Source organism: Drosophila mauritiana, chromosome 3L, assembly GCF_004382145.1.
Source record: "Drosophila mauritiana strain mau12 chromosome 3L, ASM438214v1, whole genome shotgun sequence".
In the NCBI taxonomy this organism is placed as follows: Eukaryota; Metazoa; Arthropoda; class Insecta; order Diptera; family Drosophilidae; genus Drosophila; species Drosophila mauritiana.
In genome coordinates this window covers 13,034,866-13,056,974 of record NC_046669.1, presented here as the reverse complement: position 1 = coordinate 13,056,974, position 22,109 = coordinate 13,034,866, and the positions used below count along the sequence as shown (strand labels likewise).

The following is a 22,109-nucleotide window of genomic DNA, read 5'->3' as shown; positions in this document are numbered from 1 at the left end:
GGGAGAAACTGGGAAATGGGAGCCCGCTGACTGCTGGACTGCTGACTGCATCTGCGCATGCGTCTGAGTCTGGGGTTTTAGCTACTGTGCGCGGCTTTCGCTCGTTTTGGCCGTTGCATTTGCGGCTGGTCTAAGGTCTTCGATGGTCGTCAATTGATAGCCAGATTTGTGCAATTATCATTTTAATAATTGCCAACAATCTGCACGATATGAACCGGCGACAGCGGTGCAGGGACTCCTCCTGGTCGAGGAACTCCTCCTGGTCGTGCTCATAACCAGTAGCCAGTCGGTGGCCATGGCCACTGTCGCCTCGCCTCGCTGTGAGCATCGTTTTGGCCCCCATTTGTTGCCAAGACAATTATAATCCTCATGGCCAGGCTACATAATAATAAATTTATTACAGATTTCCGCCTGATTTGTTGGAAGGAATTTCCCTGCTGGCCAGCAGCACCCACTGTGAGACAAATAGAGAATACTTAAATGGTCTCTTAGTGCTTTAAACGATGTCGGCAGATAGTGCGATAAATCAGTAGAGATCGGTGAACGGGGGCGAAGGAAGGAAAGGAATCTCAGTAACTTAACATCATGAAAAAATTCCCGATTTTTTATGAATTTCCTTTATTAGTTATAATGTAAGTACATGTTGCTGTTTATAAAAATGCTACAAAAGTGAGCAAGAGTAATAATTCTTTAGCAATTATAGATAATAAAATAAGGTTATGCGATAAGTTTTTTTTATCATCGTCAGCCTTTTAAGTAGTTTGCATCTTAAAACTTCACTTTTCCTTATTTTTATTTATGGCACTACAAATTAAATACCTCCTTAAAAAAAGATAAAAAAAAAAAAAAATGATTTTTAATCAACTACGCTGTTATACTCAATCTAACGTTAACTAAAAATCTGTTAATCGTATAAGCTCAGCAATCGTAGATCAGTTGTTATGGCCATTCACCAAGTCAACTCGACCATTCATCATGGGGGTTTTCATTCGGCCAATCCAACATCTATCTAACGGTCCACACGGCCCACACACCTCCGATGTTGGCCAGCAGCAGAAACTCACCTCGCTACGAGCTGGCTCACATACACAGGCGCAAACCCGTTCCGTGTAGGTGTTACCCGCCCTCTCGACGTTCTGCTGGCCAATCAGCGAGCGGCGGGCCGAGAGCCACGAGCCAAGTGCAAAGGCATTTCCGAGTTTCCGAGCGGCAGAGTGTGGGATTTGCTCAAACGCAGAGGGGCTCGCTGAGGGTGTCGTAAATAAAATGTCGCCGACATGAAAAACAGAGAATGGAAATTATTTACGACTCCCGACCCTGTGATGCATTGCATTGCACTACAAAAAATAATGATGGATATATGATGGATAATATTTATTAAAAATTCTTATTTTGAAGTTTATTAAACACCAACTTTCAATTTTAGAATTTTACTTTTACATTTTCTTCTGAATTGAATAGAATTATTCCAATGTCTTTCTAATTTCGAAATAATGGATATAAAAACTAAATACCAGAAACTTATTTAACATGTTAGTTTCTGTAATCTACATTTCGATTAAAAATATATAGCCTTTTCAAATAATTTTTCAGTAGCTGCTTTCTTAGCTGCATTAAGCGTATTCTTGAAACAGGAATATTGTAATTTTCAAAAGAGTATTTCTCTCAGTGTACCGCATATCAAATGATGATAGATGTGTGAGCGGCATACGGTGAATCCGTTACAAAGCGGCAGGGGATGAGCACGCGCCCTCAGTTCTCCAGATAAACAGAATGCATGGAAATGCCGCCAAGCGCAACGATGCCACCAACTTGACTTGGCCAGCCCTCATCGCGGTCGAAGTGGTAGTAGCCTGAGTTCCCCCATTTTGGCCCGCTTTTAGGCCGCGTGCCTCGTACCGCTTCGCTAGATCGGCGGCACCCGTGGCGGACACGAGTGCGATGGAATTTCGGTGTCGCCTCAACTCTGCACATGTCCTGCCAAGGAAATTGCGCCAAAAACTAGGGGACGGGAACTAAAATTGCTGACAAGGAAAAGGATCGTTAAATGTGGAAGTGTAAGTGTGCGCCCGCCACTTTTTCTTGGCTCGTTTTCTAGGCAGGTGTGGCCCGCGCCAAGGATAGATAAACTGGAATTGAGGCGGCCAAGACGAGGTGGCCAAGCGTGGCGAGCTACCAACTCAGGAGGAGGACCACGAACTCTCATCAAGGATAAGCTCGGGAAAAGGTGCATCGAGCGGTAGAGGGAGAAAGTGGCAGGTGCTCAGTCGTCCTATCTGAGTGGTTTAATAGCTATGATCCAACGAGAAGATGGGACTTTATAGCTTACAGTTTGGTAATGGTTCCTAATGGCGAAATAAACCATTGACTGACAAAAGAATTGAGTCTTTTAAATTTATTCAAATGCTTTAGAAAAATACGACGAACAGCAAGTTAGCAATGATAACCTTAACAAAAACTTTGTGGAAAGTAAATTACCTAAAACCAAAATGGTTTTAAAAATCTTTAAAATCTGTCCCAACAAATAGATCTTATAACATCTAATATATTAAAATGTAACATTAGTCATGTCATGTAGATTTTATATAGAAACAAAACAAATAAAATCCTACAATAATTTAAATATAAAATAATTTATGTCCATCCTCTAAAACGTAATAACACTTTTTATGGATGATGTCTAAAGTTTACATATTAAATTGACAATGGTGCTTTATTATTTAATATATATTTAACTGTTCCCCTTATTGGGAGGTGCGTAAAAAATATGAATTTAAACTTAATTTCTCGTATATTTTACTCGTAATATCGTTTTAATAATTATTACAGAAATTAATTTTCATCACATTAAGAATTAGGAATCCATTTGTAATCCTTGTCAAATCCAAAGGCAATCTAAACAGTATCTACAAACATGCAGAGTTGCTACGACAGATGTTAGATCCTTGGATTCATCCACCTAAATATTTGTATGCTACCCCGCCCCATCCCGCCCTCGTCCTTTCCCCTTCCACCGATCAGCAGTGAAATCCTCTGCCGATTGCTGGCCCTCTCTCGCTTCCCCTCCCTTGGCCAAAGTACCGATCCCGATATTCCCAAGCCAACAACAGTTGGTGTTGGCAGCAACAGAAAGAGCAAAGGCAATTGTTACTGTTACAGGGCAGCGGGAAAAGGATAACAAACGCCCGCCAAACTTTAACTGCATACCAATTAGTAGGGAAACGCGTGCTGCCGAGTGGAAAACCAGTAGTAGATGGGCCAAGAGGATAGGGGTTGGGGTATCGAGATCGCCAGGGGACTCCTAACTGTGCGTCTTGACCCTTACAACATGGAACACAGGACTGCAACTGCCGCCAACTGCTGCCAAAGGTGAAAAACCAGAGTTGGCAACACGAACACCAACACCAACCAAACATTGCAGGGCTCTCGAGAGCCACCACCAAAAGAGTCAACACCAATACACCGAGGGCCCGTTTTGATTCGGCTTGCTGCCGCACTCACACAGTGCCACAAAAAAGAGAGCTCGATTTGTACCTTTTTTTCGGGCCAAGTCGCTTCACCGTTGGCTCAATTTAGAACCGAGCCATCGACCAAAGATTCAGTCAGGTGCGAAGCACCGAGCGATACGGACGTGTTCGTCTCCAGTGAGTCAAGATAAAACCGCATTGAATAAGAACCATCCAAGATCCGTTCGAATCCAAGATCACAACGCCAAGAAAGTGAGATTTGTGAAGTGAACAGTACTGAGAAAAATCCCAAATCCAAAGACTGTTAAAGCAAATACGCAAATCAGCCCCAGTGAGATTCCAAAAAGTAAAGATCCAAAATCAAAATGAATCACCTATCTCCGCCGCCATCGCCGCACTCCCAGCAGCCGAGTCCCGCGGGATTGGGCTGCCATGGAGCAGCTCTGGACAAGCAGTGGATGCAGCGGGCTTCCGCCTTCAACACTGTGATAGCCTCCGCAGCAGCACAGAAACTCAATGGCCGAGGTGAGTTCCCGATCTGGATTGGCAGAAAAATATATGGGGCAGTAAAGATAGCAAAAAGATTAGCTTATTTAATCGCAGCAAGTTGAGAGCAAGTATTTAAAAGATTGCTTGACTAGATTCAGTTTCTTAAAATCAAAATTTTAACAATTTCAACAGATCAGCAAACTTATCTTAGCTTTTCTGGAGTTCTTAACAATAAGAGAGCAGCCATGCATTGATAGGCATTCTGAGGATACTGCTCCTTCTTAATCTTAGTAACTTCTATCCAACTGATCCGTTGCATTTGCATTTTCCGCCATAGATCTGCCCTTTTTGTACAACCCGTTGCTCTACTCGAGTGCCCTGCTGTGGCCCCAATTTCTGTTGTCCTCGGCCACGGCTCTGGGTACTCCACTGACCCCCATGACCCCCAAATCGCCCGCCTCTGTGGTCTTGGGTCAGCGGGATCGTGACTTTGCCTTGACGCCCGAAAAGGAGCATGAGCTCCAGTTGAACAATAACAATGAGAACAGCAAGCAGGACTATCAGGAGCAGGATGAGGATATGCCACTAAATCTGAGCACCAAGGAGCGCATCACATCGGATGATTCCAACCGAGATCAGTATCACAGCAGCAGCAACAACAGCAGCAGGAGCAGCTCCAGCAGCGAAGTGGAGCCACTGCATCCGATGACCTCCCTGAACGTGACCCCGCCTCCACTGAGGGCTGTGAATCTGAAGAGTTCGAGTACACCACAGCAACAGCGCCAGAGATCGCAGGGTAACATCATTTGGTCACCGGCCTCGATGTGCGAGAGATCGACGAGAAGGGAGCAGTACGGCCTGAAGATGGAGGAGCAGGGCGATGAGGAGGAGCACCAGGTGGATCCCATTGTGCGAAAGTTCAAGTATGAGCGCAGGACTGCATCCATATCCTCGCTGCAATCGCCGATCTCCTCGCTGTCCGCTCCCGCCTCGAATGCCGTCCAAGATCTGGAGTTCGAGGTGGCCCAGCAGCAGTTGTATGCCCATCGCAGCGCATTCATGGCCGGATTGACGGGCAACAACCTGGAGCTGCTCACCCAGCACTTGAAGCTGAAGAGCGAGCAGCCGCAGCAGCAGCAACAGCATCGCATTAAGGACGAGCAGCAGCAGGATAACCGCTCGGCAGCGGCGCTCATGAATTTGGTGGCAGCCGCCGAATTCGGCTACATGCGTAATCAACACCAACAGCCGCAGCAGCAGCAGCAACAGCAGTTGCATCACCAGCAGCAGCCGCAGCAACATCAGCATCAGCAGCAACATCCTGACTCGACGGCCACAGATGTTGCGCGTCGTTCGTCCTCTTCGTCATCCTACCAAGGCGAAAACGAGGAGAAGCGCAGCGGCAGGAATTTCCAGGTAAGCAGACTCAAACAGGATAAACGCGTAGACGGGTGGGGAAATATGAAGAGGAAATCGAGGGCAAATCGCTTGAAAATCTCTGAGCCCCGGTCCTCTTTAATGGGCTTATCACGTGTCCTGAAGGACCATGATCTATAACCCAAACGAATACTATTCGTATCATTGCATAAGGTTGCGTGTCCTCGGCAATTCCCCTGTGTTAATTGTTTCATATTTTGTCCGCTCGGGTTTTAATTGTCGCCGAGCCGAAAACCCCACCGATACCACTTTCAATTTGGAAAAGTGGCACAGCAAATACTGTCATAAAGTTGGTAATACAAGCCAAACCGATAGAGCTCTATGGAAATTCAATTAAGTCCCATCGAAATCACGCAATTAGTTAATCAAATAATTTTGATTAGCGCCAGCGCGGGCGGGGGGTGTCCAACTCGCCCCCGAAGATTTATGTACAAATTACAATCATAATTGTCATTTCGATATTGGATTGTGCAAAAGGTAAGAGGGCACACGACCCTCAGGAATTTGAGACGACTTACCCTAATGCCTTATGCCTACCCCGATGTCATATTGCGTTTATATCCATCAACACCCGCCGCGAGTCCTTATTTTTTCAGTCTTTTTTTTCACACATTAAAGGGTCAGTGAAATGCGATAGGTTTTCGGGCTTCAGGAGCGACATATGGTCAAAAAGCCGAGGAAGACAGTTGCCAGAGTCCTTCGCGCAGGCGCAGTCACTATTCTTCAGCTGTTTATGTATAAAATCGAATTTTTTTCTGTAATTCGTGCTTTACATCTGTTCACCATTGGAGGCCCACCCGGCTGACTCAGACTTTGGGGTTTCTCCTCGACTCTTTCTTGTTTCCCTGCTCGTTTTTTCTTTTTTTTGCCTTTCGAGCTTTGCCAACTTCCGTTCCGTTGTCAGAGCTAAGCAAATTGACATTATGGCTCAGGCAGTTGAGCGCAGCTTAACAATAGAGCAACTAATTGGGCCTGAGTCTAGCCAATGTGTGTAGTGGATATGGTCCACGCGAATGCAATGCGCAAATAGAAAATCCCAAAAACAAGGCTCAAAAAATAAAAAAAATAATAAGAGAACATAAAAACCAATAAGAAAGAAATTTAAAAAAACCGACACTTGTGTCAATTTACAATTACGCGTAGACCATGCGGGGTTTTCGAAAAAATTGTCTCATATTTTTTCACCCATTTATGTGTTTTACTTTTCGTTGTTTTCACGTTTTCGTGTTTAATAAATGTCGCCCACGTAGGCCGACGATTTGAGTTGTGTTATGTCAATGTTTGGTTACTTGCAACGTTGCTGCAACTGGCAAACTGTTCAAACATTTAATCTGACAACCGAAGATGTTACAGCCACTGGATTCGTCCAATCCCCGCGATCGATTCCCCGTGTATCCCAGCTGTGTTTGGCCCACAAATACTGCGGTATATACAATGTATGGTATGTACATATATGCATGGCTAAAGCTCCCTGGAAAGTGTCTCACTTGAGATTTAGCATTGGGCCGAGATAGAACGCCCCTTAAACAATATTTACCTAGCTGTTTCAGCACTGAGAAATGGCTAAGGTTCTAGATTATTTGTCGCCTGGATGTGGGCTAACCAAGTTTGGCTTTGGGTTTTCCTTTGTCGTCACCTGTCTAACAAATATTTGAGCACTCACAAATCTAGTTTAATTCATGTTGCCACTGCGAATTTGGCTCAGGCACACAAAAACGGCGAATTTATATATAAATTCTTTTCTGATTTTTTGATTATTTGGCTGCTTGGCGTGAATATGCTCAAGCTGTGCAAATATGGGGTATTCTGAGTTCCAATAATCATGACTCGCTCTGTTTGAATGTGTTGTTAATAATGTCGTTTTCTATTGTTTCTTTCAGTGCAAACAGTGTGGCAAGAGCTTCAAGCGTTCGTCCACCCTGTCCACACATCTGCTCATCCACAGCGATACGCGGCCATATCCCTGCCAATATTGTGGCAAGCGGTTCCACCAAAAGTCGGACATGAAGAAGCACACGTACATACACACCGGTAAGTTGAATATTCGGTGAAATCAAAGCTAGTCCATGGGGATAGAACCCAGCTCTATTCCTCGACAAATGTGTCACAACCTAGTGCAAACAGAGCCACCCTTGAGCACACAGATCCCTATCGCCTTTCAATTTGTCTAATTGCTGTAAAGCTGCCGCCGCCTCTCGGCCACAATTAATAAACTTTGAAGCGGCATTTAACTAATTGTGTTTATTGATTTTCCTGCGATTCCAGGCGAGAAGCCACACAAGTGCACCGTTTGCCTGAAGGCCTTCAGCCAGAGCTCCAACCTGATCACGCACATGAGGAAGCACACGGGCTACAAACCCTTCGGATGCCACCTCTGCGATCAGTCCTTCCAGCGCAAGGTGGATCTGCGCCGTCATCGGGAGAGCCGCCATGAGGAGGCTCCGCCAGTGGAGGACCTGAAGCCCCTGAAGATGGAGGTGAGCAGCAGCAGCTGCTGACCAAGGCTAGGCGGCAATCTCTGATCCAGGAGATCCCAGTATTAGCTAAGCAGGACGAGACACACACTCAAAACCAGATGATGATGGTGATGATGATGATGAAGGTGGAGCAGATCACAGTTGGCCCTAAGTCTAAGTCGTTGCTATGAAGCCAAAGTTTGTTTTGTTTAGGCCTTCGCAAAGATTTACGTAATCGTAAGAATTATTGTTAAAACCTATTAGCTAAGATACTGCCTTAAGTCTGTACATAGTTATCCCAAACAAGACTCTTTTTATAGCCGTTAAACACTAGCTTAATGACTAATCTTATTTATTGCATTAGACGTTTTTGATTTGATTCAAACTTAACCCAAAATTGGCAGCTAAACGTACCAAAGAACAACCTCAAACAAATGAACTACCACTTGGCGACCACTTGTCTAAATTTAGTTTCCTAATTTATTTAAGTTTATTAATGACATCACCCACATTTATTTATACGATCTATGCGAATTTTTAGTTTATTCTTATTTTGTAATAAACCCAATGACTTATTGTAATTATATTTATTAGGAGCGTATATGATTTTTGGAAAATAAAGTTGAAAGCTAAAAGAGAACAAACGAAATATATGGTTTTTTTTAAAAGGTTTTTTCCGACAAGAGATAACAATTGATACCTTTATATAATATCCTTGGGCATAATCACATGATATGATTAATACATAGAAATTTTTGCTATGTATTATTAATTCAAATAGTTTTTTACATCGGGTGGGTTAAATATCTCATTATTTCGATGAACCCCTTGAACAGCTGAGAAATTCCTTAGTATCAAGGACACAGCCTCCTCCTTTGAAGTACCACATTTTGATACAAATTGTCCAAAGCGCTCCAAATATTTTTTCGGGGGCCTGTTCGTAAACCTGATTTTATAGATGAATTCCTGCACGTACTCGATTGATGGGGAATAAGTTGCTCCTGTTTCGGGTGACGCGGTGATCTTTGATCTGTGCCCAATGTGGCATTTGTGGAATGCCCTTTGTAAGTCGCCGCGTTACAGCAGGTACACATACCCCTCGGCCCACTTGCATGCCCGATCCTTGGGGAAAACGCCAATAAGTGTTCGAAGTTCGAACTAATTGCTGACGAAATAAAGTGAGAATTGGGGCTGGCGGGGATCGAGGATGAGGGGGCATGGAGCAATGGTCATTGAGGACTGCTGATCGCAATTTTCGGTAATCGAAATGTCCGAATGCATTTTGCGGCACTTTAAAACGCCCGAAATGAAGTTTGGCAGTTTACAAATCACCGACTTCCCTCATTATCGCCATTCATCGGCAGTCGCAATCAGAAATCGACCAAATCAGCGAGCCCCATCCGCAGGATTTTATTTGGGGCCACTTTCTGCTGCAAAACTCGATCGTCGGTCTGTTCTTGGGCTTCTTTGACTTTGGCACGCCACAAATTGATCGAAATTGACAAAATATTGAACGAAAAAAAATAATGAAAACCTGGCAGGGGAGAGAGAAATATGCAGTTCAATTGTTGCCGAAGAAAAATGCAGTTCAAGGACTTTACGCCAAGTGCCGACAAAGTGGGGATCAAAAGTCAAAGAATGTAGATGCTGATCATCATACTATTGAGTTGGCATTTGGCCAGGTGGATTGCGAAACTCAAGGTCGGATGTTTTAACAAATTAGTTTAGTACTTTGCAAGCGACTCGCAAGTTCTGTGCAAATATGACTTTCATTGAACTGCAATAAAAGAGAAAATAATCGTAAATCCCTAATATCAGTATCATAAAAGCATAGATTTTTAATCACGAATATTTATGGTATACTTTGTTTAAGGAACTATACTTTATATATACCTCAAATCGCTGAAAGTACAAGAAGCAGCTTAGCATTAGTTTGCAGTCCATAATGCACACTCGATAAGATACAGATACAGATACAGATAGGTCGCAGCCATATGCTGGAGTTTCTCCGCAGCGCTGACTCTCGGTTTATTAACCCCTTTTCCGCATAACACCTGAGCCCACATAATTTGTCATGCCGTTTGGAATTTATTCAACAGTCGGGCAAGCCCCCATGGAAACAAAGGAGAGAGCTATGGAAAAAGTGTGGCTATCAAAAGACTGAAAAGTTGCAACCCCAAAACGCAGACAACGCAGAATGGGAAAACCGTGATCGCGCGGGGGGAAATTGTGAAGAGGAAATTGATCTTAGAAGTGGTCTAAAGAAGTTGTAGGACCCGCAACAAATTCGTGTCCTTTCCTTTCCATCCCCTTCCCCACGTACCATCCTCCGAATCGGTTCCGTTTTCCGGCTACCCCTAGTTCGTTGGCCCTTTTGGTGCCGGGCAGGTGACTTTTGACTTTGGCTATTAATAAAAATAATAGTTGCGGCTAAAAAAAGGAAAAAAAAAAAAAATAAGAAAAAAGGTGAAGAGCCCGGCCAAGAGCAAGGGCAAAAAAGATGTCTTAGGTCAGTTGTGTTGCAGGTGAAGTCGAGAGCCCGGCTCACAATTAAAATTCGGAGGGGATGCGATCGAAAAGGCACCTGTAATACACAGATAGAGGGAGACGGAAGGACTCGAAAAAGGAGCAGCAGGAGGAGGATCATGAGGAGGAGCAGGGGCAGCAGCATCGGCTCAACATTACATCGGCTCATTTATGTTTATGTCCTTTCGTTGTAAGCAGCCTGGCGCTGATTCTCGATTCCCTCCAGCGGCATTGAGCACCTGCTGCCGCTTCTGATGCTCCTGCTCCTCCTGCTGCTCCTGCTGCTCCTCCTGCTGCTCCTACTGCGGCTGCTGCTGCTGCTGTTGGCGGAATCCTGGAACCTGTCGCATAATTATTGAGCCAGGACCAGACGAGACGCGTGCTCAAAGCCGGTTTGCGGCAAAAAGCCATATGCCAGAAGGCAAATTACAACGGCGACCTGCAACCAGTTGACATGGGCCACACGACACCAGCAAAATCGGAGGCACTCAGAAAAAAATCACAGAAACTCAGTTTAACTAATATTGCAGAAATGTGCAGCATATGAAGTAATAATGTCTCTTACTAATACAATTTTATGAATATTTTATTCTGTAAGTAGGTTTAAGATATGTTCTGATAAATTCCGATATATCTAGTTTTGTTTTCAGTGCCGAAACATATCAGCAGAAGCCAAAAGATGCAACAGTCGTAAAAATCTCTCCCCCAGACGGACAGACCGCAAAAACATCGAAGATGGGAGACAGAGAGATCTGCATCTAATCTTGGCCCTCAGGGGAGTCGCTGCCGATTGCCCTTTTGAGCCACAAGCTGTCGCTTAAAATCCACAAGCGAAGGTGCAACAACAGTCGTAAGTGCGCCGCTGCACCTGTCACGCTCGATCGATATTACAACGATCGACTTGTCGGCTTGTTGGCCTGGCCAAAAGTGACCCAATTTCAACAGGCCGTCGGCTCGTTCTTCGTCTCCGACTGTGTCCCTTACACGATTTTCCCTTTGAAGCTGATAAGTTATGATTGCTTCACTTTTGTTTGATTGAGCATTGTCACCTGGCTGAGTATGCGCTCGAAATTGATTGTTAGACGAATCAAATCCTGAATTCGGGGTGTTATGGATTGGTTTTATCCGTTTTTAATGGACTCGCAAGGACAGGTGACGGCTGCATATGCTGTCGTAAAAATATTGAAAATCCATTGAGTCGTAAAGTCATTTTGATGCCTTTACGGTAGTCATATTTTGATTAGTTCTTGTTTGAGTAGGGGAAGGATGTGTAGATCTAGGAGTCTAGAAGAAATGAAAAAGTTCAATATTTTCAGACACTTAAGTAAGCCACCTAGCTAAAGGAACTTTATAAAAAGTTATAGTTAGTTTATAAGCTTGGCTAACAAAGTTACGCGATTGTACTCCTATTTAAGCTCGTAATTTAAATGTCGCCCAATACCATTCAAGATTAATTTGGATAAGAAAAGAACATTATTAGTCCTTAAAACCCATAGAACTCAATTTCCTTACCCCAGGTAGAGATTTCATTGACCAGTGACCAGCTAACTAAACTTGGCCAACAGAACGAATACTGCTGCAGCCTGGCCAAGTTCGCTGGCCAAATCGGAAGCCAACAGAGTGCCATGTCAGCGACTAAAGTCTGCAGGTTGCAGATTAGTCTTCAACCCCGCATTTCCCCTGGAAAATCTTAAGCTGTTTCGATTTGAGTGCAGAGGACAAATCCAAGTCAAATATGCAAATCAACCCCTGGTCGACACGGCGAATTGTGAAATCTATTCGCAGAGCTTAATTGGCAAGAAGAAGGCAAGGAGAATGACCAATCCGCTGGGCTTAACAAAGGGTTGCGAACACAAGGGCCACAACAAAAATGGTTAATTCAATACCCAAACAAAAGGTAAAGCCCCAGCAATTAAAACGACAAAATCTAAACACGAAATTGGGAACGGATTTCGACGGTAAAGGTGCAAAGTCAAAGGGACAGGGGCGGGAGACATCGATCTCAAGGTGTTTTCGACTCTGAACCCGAAAAAGACACAGATTATAGACAGATTTTGAGGCGGTCGCCGACGGAGGCAGACACACAATGGCCAACAAATTGCGGCCAAAGATGCAACATTTAGGGATGAGGAGGACCCAGGGAACTGAGGAACTGAGGATCACAGGATCAGCAGGTTGAAAACGCGAGCCAGCCGAGTCATTATAAGAATTTAAGCGCACCTTTCGTTTTGTTTTCCAGATCATCGGGATTCGAATTCGAGTATGAGTATGCGTTTGGGTTTTGAGTTCATACTCGGATTCAGGGCGACAGGTGCTCGGCAGATAAGAGCAGAGCAGAGCAAAACAGAGCACTGCGCATAGCGGTAGATGATTCGGATCGGCGAGGATCGTTATCCTGCTGCCGCTTTGGTCCTTCTGCTGCTGCTGCTGCTGTGCCAGATTCTGGCGGCCAGGACAGCAGGGGCTGGCCAAATTAATTCCTTGCCATATTTTATAATTCAACAGATGACACGAGCCAAACCGAGGGCTTCGAGCAGAGCTGGCACGAGGGTCCGCTGCTTGATTGGTGCCTCTGGGGTCGGGCTTCTTCCCGAGTACCGATTCCCGATCCCGATTCCGATCCCGGTTCTTAGGCCCAGTTCGATCCTGCGGCTCGTTTGTGGCACAAGCCACATGCCACGCATCCAGGACTTTGGCCGAGCGGCTTTTAGATTACTCTGCCAAAGGGTTACATGTGCTATTTGGCAAAGACTGCAGCAATATTGTTGGCATATGTATTTAATGTGTTAAATATTCTACAAAAGAAATGATTGCTCAATAGGTTTTAGCAAAGTATATGTCCTAAAGATATGTAGTACTACATTTTAATTATTCGTATATGTAAAGCCAAAAAAATATTTAAAAATCAGTACTCATTTTGTAAAGTATTGGTAGCTGATTTAGAATTTAAGAGCATATATTAAGATCAAGAAAGGTTAATTAAATACTTATATGTAATCTAATGATTTTATAAACCTATAAAAAATAAAGCAATATCATCTGGAGTAGAGTATTTGGCACTCGAACTTGAAGATACCGGCACCTCCTTCATTATTTGGCCAAGGATTTTGGCTCGTCTTGAGGTTCTGGCGACTTTTCCCCCCTGGCACATTAGCTTAGTTTATTTGAAAGTGCAACAGTTTGTTGATAAAAAGCAGTTTGTTGAACCCTCGCCAGAGTTCGATTGGAGTGGAGTGGCTCCCCTCAGGGAAGGGACAAACGACAACGACCTTTTGTCTATGCGATCTGCGGGAATAAAAACATGGCCAGGGGTTGCAACGTGGATATCGGTCCTAACTGCATTTTGGCAAAGAACAGTTACGAGTTACGAGTAGCATGCTACAGGTGGAAATCGTGTGCTTGTCACACTAATTTCTCAAAGTTCGAGCTCAGTTCGCAGCTCTCGATTGGGTCGGTGGTTTCGTTTGTAGTCCGCTCCTTTGGCCGTTGCACTTTCACAGTTGCACTCCTGTCACATTTCGTTGTTTAATTTGATGTCAGTTTTTAGACCTCTGCCGGGGTCCATTGCCCGACATGCTGGCGAACGCATAATTAGCCGATAGAGATAGCAGCAGCAGCAGTGGCTGCAGAAAGGAGCCATTGAACTTGGCCAAAACCCAGCGGAGGATCATTAGAGAAGTTTGCTGAACGGCAGCAGGTTGAAGTTGAATGAACTAGCCCAGAGTTCGACGGTCAGGAGAAAGGATAATGACAGCACAGGTAGGGACCACTCAGGTCTAATACATCTGCTGTTCCCCTCGGTTGACATATGTTTGAGGATCACCTAGAAGTGATGAGTTCCCATCAGCAACCTGTTGCACAAATCACTGTTTCAAAATGGTACTTGTCGACATAGATTTAAACATGATTTTTGGTTTGTTTACAAACCAGAACAAACCAGACAGGCGCGAAAATCAAGACTTAAATTATTTTTCTATGGATTTTACTCTATCATGAGTAGTATTGAATAGTATTGCTTTAAAAAAAGTTTTAAAGTTTAGGATACAGTTCATAATCTTCTTATATCAAATCATATCTTAAAATAATTTAAATACTAAGCCAAACCATCTAATTTTAGAAATACTTTTAAAAATTGTAATATTTTAAAAAGAAATCTTAGGTCTTCAAATTTCTAACGTTTAATATATGTTTATTTAAATAGTTTTGATAAGTAAAAACTTTGGCGCCATTTAATGTAAATGCGCTGTAAAAATACTGCAAGGTACCTTCATCAATAGATGGCGCCTTAACATCTGTCATTCAGTATATTTATCGGGCAACTTGGTATATCTCAGTAATCGAAATACGGTTACACTGAGCCTACGCGATTTGAATTCCGATGACCGATCATTTCAAATAACGCGTCTAAAAATCGAAGACGCAATTTTCTCATTTAAACTTCAGCGTCAAAGCAATACTGTTTTGTTGAAAATTCTCATCACAAGTCGTAAAAAACAAAGATGCAAGGACTGTTCAGGGATCCGGCACTGGAGCGCCACTTCACCGGCCACTCTGGCGGCATCACACAGCTGCGCTTTGGTCCCGATGGTGCCCAGATCGCCACCTCGTCCACGGACTCCACGGTGATCCTGTGGAACCTCAACCAGGCGGCCCGCTGCATTCGCTTTGCGTCGCACTCGGCGGCGGTGAACGGTGTGGCCTGGTCGCCAAAGGGCAACCTGGTGGCCTCCGCCGGACACGACCGCACCGTGAAGATCTGGGAGCCGAAGTTGCGCGGCGTTTCCGGGGAGTTTGTGGCGCACAGCAAGGCGGTGCGCAGCGTGGACTTCGACTCCACCGGTCACTGGATGCTAACCGCCTCCGATGACAAGTCGGCGAAGATATGGCGCGTTGCCAGGCGGACGTTTGTGTCTTCGTTTGCACAGCAAAACAACTGGGTGCGCAGCGCCAAGTTCAGTCCCAATGGCAAACTGGTGGCCACCGCCAGCGATGACAAGTCGGTGAGGATCTACGATGTGGACAGCGGTGAGTGCGTGCGCACCTTCACCGAGGAACGAGCCGCTCCACGGCAACTGGCCTGGCATCCGTGGGGCAACATGTTGGCCGTCGCCCTCGGCTGTAACCGCATCAAAATCTTCGACGTTTCCGGCAGCCAGCTGTTGCAGCTTTACGTGGTGCACTCGGCGCCGGTCAACGATGTGGCCTTTCATCCTAGCGGACACTTTCTGCTCTCCGGCAGCGACGACCGCACCATCCGTATCCTAGACCTGCTGGAGGGAAGGCCCATTTACACTTTGACGGGCCACACTGATGCGGTGAATGCGGTGGCATTCAGTCACGATGGCGACAAGTTTGCTACCGGTGGTAGTGATCGCCAGGTGAGTTTCTGTTTCTTTGTGAAGGTATGAAAATAGTTTTACTCCTTGATTTCGGTTTCAGCTCCTGGTCTGGAAGTCGAACCTACACACCTATGATGCTTCGCAGTTTGAAGCCAAGTCTGCCCTGGCTTCCTCCGGTTGCGAAAGCAGCGGCGTCTCTTCCAAACAGAGCGTAGGCAGTTCCAAGTCCAATGATCTCAGTATCCGCATTGATCCGCGCCAATCCCTGGCCTATCAGCTGTCGGAGGAAAACTTCCAGGTGCTCGACAGTAAACACTCGACTCAGCCGGACAAGCTGCTCGGTCACAGCATGGACTTCAATCAGCATAGCTCCAACCCGCGCTTCTTTTAACCAACACGATCAGTAGCCTTTGTCGCACATAACCAGCCGAACATTCCGCAGGTACTGGACGTGTCCATCGAATCTGGGTCGGACTTGTGCTCCTGTTCCGGGCGGCTGGACGAGATCAGCAAACTATTGGAATCGATCGATGAGCGTGTGCGGCGATTGGAGGGCATATACTCTTTATAGCTCCCTAAAATACAATTAAACGTAGTTAAATCTAATGTACCAATCATAATTAATAGCGATCCTTGATAATTATGTTGTTAAATTATTATATATCCGCTACGCTGTATGACGCATTTTATAAAAAGCAATTGAACAATTGTAAATCCATCACAATGCATTTTCTTCTATTCTGCAATTTAAAATTAAAATGATTGCTGTAAATACCCTTTTTCGTTTAAAATATATTTTTAAATATTCAACGACTTCCGATGTCTCATACCCGTACTATAAGTTTTAGAGCTTTATATAGAAAGAAAATTTTATTTTCTAAATATTTTATTTCATAACAAACATGTTTTAAATTAACTTTATTTGCATATTTTGAATTCATTTAAATGTCTAAACAAGATTTTAAATACTGAGAACACACTTGAGTTTATGAAATGAATATGAATAAAATTAATAAACAACTTTTAAAATAGAAACGAAGTTATTTTTAAAATAATTTATTTAAAATTTTATCTTCAATAAAAAAACGGTATGGTTTGAGTCTTCGTTGAACTAATAGCCAGGTTGCCATACATTTGACACATTGACATTTGGTATTTTCAAACACTAGCCAACGGCATCACTGGCTCACAAAAATAAACAATACCCGCCGGAGAAAGTGGCGATAAACAGCTCCCATAAAACGTCAAGATGCGTGACTGGATGCCAGTGCTCTTCTGCGGACTGTCCGTGCCGATCTCGCTGTTCATGTGGCTGGGAAATGTGGCGCTGTCGAAGTTCTGGAGCAGTGACTTTGAAGGTGAGCGATATGGATTCCCATGCGAACGTTACCTGGGGTCAACTAATGCCAAAAGGTTATCCGACAGAGTCCCGGGTGATTCCGCCGGTGCGCTGGCTCTTCTCCACATTGGCGCCATTGGCCTTGATGACTGTGGCTCTGCGCCGGAGGAGCGTTAACCGATCTGGAGCTGCGCTGGGCATTCTGGTGGCCTTCATCCTCTCCATCGCCAGCCATCCGTTCTTCGCCAGCCTGGTGGTGTTCTTCTTCAGCTCGTCGCGGGCCACCAAGTTCCGGGCGAACATGAAACGCCGCTTCGAGAGCGATTTTCGCGAGGGCGAAGGCCAACGAAACTGGATACAGGTACTCTGCAACGGAGGCATGGCCGCCCAGCTTGCATTGCTTTATCTGCTGGACTGCGGTAGTGGCGAGCGGGCGGTGGACTTCTCCCGAGAATACCGATCCAGCTGGCTGGGTGTGGCCGTTATGAGTGCGTTTGCCTGTTGCAATGGCGACACCTGGTCCAGTGAACTAGGATCCGTGCTGTCGCAACGCGATCCAGTGTCTATCATCACCTGGCGGAGAGTGCCGCGCGGTACCAATGGTGGGGTTTCGTTGCTCGGCGTCGCGGTAAGCCTGCTCGGTGGTCTGCTCGTCGGCTTTGGCTATTTTGTCACCGTTCGTTACACGGTTGAGGCCAAAATGCTTTTGGTTAGCCCACCACAATGGCCAATCATCGTCTTCGGTGGCATCGCTGGACTTTTTGGGTCCCTCTTGGACTCTGTCCTGGGTGGTCTGCTGCAGTTCTCGGGCATCAATGAGGAAGGCAAGATTGTGGATACCCCTGGGAAGGGAGTGCGCCACGTGAGCGGACTGCGCATCCTGGACAACCATAGTGTCAACCTGATTTCCAGCATTGTCACCGGCGTCACCATTCCGCTCCTGGCCCAGAGATTCTGGCCCGTGCGCTAATGCTGTTTTGGATTAGGATTAGCGTCATCGCGGTATTCAATAGCTAACAATTTCAAAGGCTGCCTCACAAGATCGAATTCCGTGTTAAACATAAATGCTCTTGAAGCCTTTTAGACAGGTATATATGTATGTACAATTGTTAACCATTTATAATTTCATAACGCCAGTGAAATACCCTCCATAGATATATTTTTGTGAAGCTTACATATCGCCTAGCGAACAAACCGACTTATGAGACTCGATGAAAACAACGATTGGGCAGCGAATAGCCAAGGAAGTTATATTATATTTACACTAAGGTAGCTAACCATGTTCCTTTACGGATTATGAATTTTTTGTTACTGTGACTGTTCACCTCTATTTTGTGTATTAACTCCACTAAACACGCACCGTTCATATGGATCTATTGTTATTGTCTCGAAATTCTCGTACGTGACGGAATAAATTTTCTGATTTGCTTATGTATAATTCCTTATGGCGTCATCACGAGTTGTTTTCAACAATTTGGAGATCAATGATCGGTTCCCGCTGGAATAATTTTAGCAGACCTCTCTCCAAATCGATTGTGCACATGTTTTGCTTATTGCACAAACAATTGTCGATGTAGTCATTGCAATATTTATGAAATTTTGCATAACACTATTCGAAATTTTTGGAATATGAGCTAATACCATTGAGGGTTTTAAAAATATCTTTTGTTCGAAATTTAGCTACTACTGATATAGTCTTCGAATCCATTGTTGTTAGTAAATTAAAATCGTGGTTTTTCTCCGTTAATAAAATATATCTAATATTTTTGCACTTTATTGGCTCTTCTTAGTTTCTGAAGTTCAAAATTTCGAATTAAGTTTTGAGAAAGAGCACGTAAAGCCTCACTGGACGAAGTATGTGAACTCGCAGTGCTCGTAGCTCCACCCGGAGTTGTTGGCTTGGCGAATCCGATGGAGAACTTGATCATTAGGTCGCCAATGGGTGAGTTGACGAACTGGGAGCCCGTTGAGATGGTCTTAAAGATGACGCGACGCTTGTGCTGGTAAACCTGCGGGTCACTAGACAGGCTGTTTCCCGGTTGAGAATTTGTCTTGGGTTTGGTGCTAGAACTAATCTTGGGCCGAGGAGTGCTGGTGGTCACAGTTGGTGATTGCTCTGTGGTGCTGGTTTGGTTCAATGGTCTTTCCGAGATCCTGGGCTGTGCAGTGGTTTTTGTCCTGGTTGTTCGTGGCTGAAACGTGGTTGTGCTGCGTCGTCTGTATGGTTTGCGAGTGGTGGTGGTTGGAAGGCTCAACGAAGGTGCCTGGTAGCCTGGGTCCTCATCCTCGGGAGCATCTGACACGGCGTCCGGTTTCTCGGGGTCCACCGGATAGCCCTGATCCGTCTGATCCTCCTCGTCCTCGTAGTCATCCTGTAGATCACCATCTCGATCTCCGCCGGCGAAGTACGGTGGCTGGTGTGGTGGTTTCTGGTCGCGACGCTCTTGCTTCTCGCGGTGCTGCTCGTAGACAGGGTCATTGGGAGCCGACGAGGCGAGCACTTGCTCCATCTGCTTCTGAAGGATCTCGTAGAGCGGCGTATTCTGCACATCCTCTAGGACTTCTGCAGGTTCACTTGGCACAAACTGATTGTTGATATAGGCATTACGTCCATCCAGGTCTTCTTCTAAGTCCAGGTCTTCATCTTTACGGGAACGAGACTCTGTTTGCAGCTGCTCAGCTGGGGGATGGGTCACTCCTTCGGTTACATCGGCAGGAACAGCTTGAACGGAGAAAACAACTAGCAGAGGAAATCTAAATACCACAAACCACAACTTTCAGACTATTCTCACCTCCACTCAGCAGGATCAGTAGCTGAATCTTCCAGACTGGAACTCCGACACTAGTGGCTCCCATTGCAGTTGGTCAACTTCTGTGATAAGTGACACAAATCCCGCTGCTTTTATAGGCAACCCAGCCGCAACCTGTTGCATTGTCCATCCCACGCCCAATTAGTTTTTAGGTTTAGTGCCTGGCAATGGATGATGGCCCTTTCAAGCTTCTGATATCAATCAGTTTATAGAACTTGTTTTGGGGGTCAATGCACTTGATTCAATGCAACTGCATCGCCATAGAATTCTTCTCAATATAATTACAAAGAGGTGAATTTGCCTCTAAGAAAGTTTTGAAAATTATCTGATTGAAAGTTGATAGATATAAAGTTGGAGTTCTTATACCCGTTACTTTAATACACAAAGTTTCTTAAAGGCCATAAAGAATTATCAAGAATCTGTTAATATATAATAGGTGCATTCTCTTCCATTACAAATTTTGCTACATATTTTCTCTTGCTACAAATTTACATCTTTGGGTGAAGAAATTGTCTTACCAAAGAAGTAATTTCAAGTGTACAGTAATCGTAATTCAATTAAATGCTCAAGGGATCTTAAACATAATGTAACTGGCGACTTGGAAATTAGTTAAGTCTGAGAAAGATTAAGCTTAGCGATCTCGGGAGTCATAGAAACTAAGAAGACAATCTTTGGCGTTTCATTGTTACCGACTTCGGGAAAATAAGAGATTCTTTTCGATCCCATTTGGAATATCTAAAAGCGTTAAGCAGATCTATTCTGATTTGTATTTGTATGGCATTAAAGAAGTCGGGTTGCCATTAAACTAAGCAATAGAAAATGAAGTCCAAGACACGTTTAAAGTACAAAACCAATCGGCCGATATTAATGAACCCATTTTCTGTATCAATCAAAGATGATTATAGTTGTTTAGAATTTTATTTGTTGTAATAAATTAAATAAATACTATAATTAGGTGAGATTTGTATAGCCATTTCATTCTAAGCTACTTGGTACTTTAGCCTATCATTGTCCTTGCCCTTGGGTTGAGTCAGCTGGTGAAGGGGCGCGATCTCCAGAGGTTTGGGCGTGGGAGTGTCCTTCAGTGGCATAGGGGGCATAGCGATGTCCTCGGTCGTCTTTGCAGGCTCCAAAACTGAAACTGGTTTTGGAACAGCTACTTGAACAGGAACTGGCACTGGCTTCTGGGGAGACTCCACTTGTTTCTGTGGAATCAGGGATAGGGGATCCTTCTGCTTGTTCTCCTTTTGGTCATCCTTCTCTTCGCTGCTTTCGCTGCTGTCCTTCTCGTTCTTCTTTTTCTCACCCTTCTCCTTCTTTTTCTGCTCCTTCTCCAGTTTGTGTTGCTCCTCCTCCTGCTTACGCTTCTCCTCCTCCAGCTTTAATTGCTCCACGATGGCCGCATCCCGGAAATAAGGTGATGACCGGAACTTCTTGTCGGCATAGGCAGTTTCCTGCGGATATTTCTCCTGGCACTCGGCATAGGCGAAGTCCGTCCAAAGACCGTGGGATCGGCACTTGGCTACACCCAGCTTGCACTTGTTGTAGAAAACGGCCACCTCTGAGGGGGTCTTGCCGCAGATGGGCTCGTACAGTTCATCGCAATCATCGTCGCACAGATAGCCCTCGCTCAAGGACTGGGCGGCACTGTTGATAGCCGCGGAATTGGAGGACTGGCAATTCTTCTGGCCCGACGACTCACAGCTGAACCAGGCGATGGGAATGGCCAAATAGGGCGGACTTAGACGCTTCTGTGCGGCTCCAATCTCACCGGGAGCCGCAAAGGTGCGCTTTACATAGTAGCCGTGCTCTTCGGTGGAAATGGGAGTGTTCCCAGCCAAATCCGTGGAGCTGGACCACTTGGTCTTCGTCTTGGTCTTGTGGGGATCAGACTTTTCATAGTGATGATCGGAGCCCTTGTGCTTGCGCCGCTTTGCGTCCGCGGGAGTCGCCTCCAAAAACAGCAAAGCTGCCACTGCTAAAAAGGAAATGGGTTGATACCAGTTAATTATGGGATTTCCAGAACTGGTCAGCTTCTATATGCGAGACTTACCTACGATGCAAACTACTTGGTATGGCCTCATGTTGATCTGGTCAGCTGCTCGACTCCACAACAACTGATCGCATCTTCTGGCGAGCGGTGCTTAAGTACCAGTCTTAGCCACTCGGCGGGGAATTCTTTAGGGGCTTACCGGTTTTCTTCCCACTGCAGCTCTTCCAAAGAGCTCCACATCTTCTCGAGATTT

At 45.0% G+C, this 22,109-nt stretch overlaps 5 protein-coding genes across 8 annotated transcripts; 3 read left to right on the top strand and 2 right to left on the bottom strand.

The window, feature by feature from the left end:
• The first annotated feature begins 3,594 nt into the window (after positions 1-3,594).
• LOC117141212 (zinc finger protein sens) lies at positions 3,595-8,479 on the top strand. Its single transcript, XM_033304570.1, has 4 exons — positions 3,595-3,992; positions 4,294-5,372; positions 7,274-7,424; positions 7,659-8,479. The coding sequence occupies exons 1-4, from the start codon at positions 3,833-3,835 to the stop codon at positions 7,889-7,891; spliced, it is 1,623 nt and encodes a 540-aa protein (XP_033160461.1). The 5' UTR covers positions 3,595-3,832; the 3' UTR covers positions 7,892-8,479.
• Positions 8,480-14,733: 6,254 nt separating this feature from the next.
• Positions 14,734-16,432, top strand: LOC117141151 (POC1 centriolar protein homolog). The gene is made up of 2 exons (XM_033304489.1): positions 14,734-15,753; positions 15,815-16,432. Exons 1-2 carry the CDS (start codon positions 14,875-14,877, stop codon positions 16,103-16,105), a joined length of 1,170 nt encoding a protein of 389 aa, XP_033160380.1. The 5' UTR covers positions 14,734-14,874; the 3' UTR covers positions 16,106-16,432.
• Positions 16,433-16,874: 442 nt separating this feature from the next.
• Positions 16,875-18,491, top strand: LOC117140801 (transmembrane protein 19). 4 transcript variants are annotated; one of them, XR_004459436.1, is made up of 3 exons: positions 16,875-17,072; positions 17,128-18,141; positions 18,208-18,491. XR_004459436.1 is itself a non-coding variant. In XM_033303898.1 (2 exons), the coding sequence occupies exons 1-2, from the start codon at positions 16,964-16,966 to the stop codon at positions 18,021-18,023; spliced, it is 1,005 nt and encodes a 334-aa protein (XP_033159789.1). In that variant the 5' UTR covers positions 16,875-16,963; the 3' UTR covers positions 18,024-18,491. The 4 variants fall into 4 exon arrangements, 2 of the variants coding, with proteins under 2 accessions (XP_033159789.1, XP_033159791.1); XR_004459437.1 differs by having other exon boundaries at positions 17,128-18,149; XM_033303898.1 differs by having other exon boundaries at positions 17,128-18,491.
• A 267-nt stretch (positions 18,492-18,758) lies between these two features.
• LOC117140800 lies at positions 18,759-19,942 on the bottom strand. Its single transcript, XM_033303897.1, has 2 exons — positions 19,846-19,942; positions 18,759-19,793 (listed from the first exon to the last, which is right to left on the bottom strand). Exons 1-2 carry the CDS (start codon positions 19,907-19,909, stop codon positions 18,811-18,813), a joined length of 1,047 nt encoding a protein of 348 aa, XP_033159788.1. The 5' UTR covers positions 19,910-19,942; the 3' UTR covers positions 18,759-18,810.
• An 820-nt stretch (positions 19,943-20,762) lies between these two features.
• LOC117139900 lies at positions 20,763-22,001 on the bottom strand. Its single transcript, XM_033302580.1, has 2 exons — positions 21,917-22,001; positions 20,763-21,841 (listed from the first exon to the last, which is right to left on the bottom strand). Exons 1-2 carry the CDS (start codon positions 21,945-21,947, stop codon positions 20,844-20,846), a joined length of 1,029 nt encoding a protein of 342 aa, XP_033158471.1. The 5' UTR covers positions 21,948-22,001; the 3' UTR covers positions 20,763-20,843.
• Between the last annotated feature and the right edge of the window lie 108 nt (positions 22,002-22,109).

Coding starts and splice junctions, on each gene's coding strand:
- LOC117141212 (XM_033304570.1), top strand. CDS start 3,833: ATGAATCACCTATCTCCGCCGCCATCGCCGCACTCCCAGCAGCCGAGT. Junction 3,993..4,293: donor ACAGAAACTCAATGGCCGAG/GTGAGTTCCCGA, acceptor TTTCCGCCATAG/ATCTGCCCTTTTTGTACAAC. Junction 5,373..7,273: donor GCAGCGGCAGGAATTTCCAG/GTAAGCAGACTC, acceptor TGTTTCTTTCAG/TGCAAACAGTGTGGCAAGAG.
- LOC117141151 (XM_033304489.1), top strand. CDS start 14,875: ATGCAAGGACTGTTCAGGGATCCGGCACTGGAGCGCCACTTCACCGGC. Junction 15,754..15,814: donor CCGGTGGTAGTGATCGCCAG/GTGAGTTTCTGT, acceptor TTTCGGTTTCAG/CTCCTGGTCTGGAAGTCGAA.
- LOC117140801 (XM_033303898.1), top strand. CDS start 16,964: ATGCGTGACTGGATGCCAGTGCTCTTCTGCGGACTGTCCGTGCCGATC. Junction 17,073..17,127: donor CTGGAGCAGTGACTTTGAAG/GTGAGCGATATG, acceptor TAATGCCAAAAG/GTTATCCGACAGAGTCCCGG.
- LOC117140800 (XM_033303897.1), bottom strand. CDS start 19,909: ATGGGAGCCACTAGTGTCGGAGTTCCAGTCTGGAAGATTCAGCTACTG. Junction 19,794..19,845: donor ACTGATCCTGCTGAGTGGAG/GTGAGAATAGTC, acceptor TTCCTCTGCTAG/TTGTTTTCTCCGTTCAAGCT.
- LOC117139900 (XM_033302580.1), bottom strand. CDS start 21,947: ATGAGGCCATACCAAGTAGTTTGCATCGTAG. Junction 21,842..21,916: donor CCAAGTAGTTTGCATCGTAG/GTAAGTCTCGCA, acceptor TTTCCTTTTTAG/CAGTGGCAGCTTTGCTGTTT.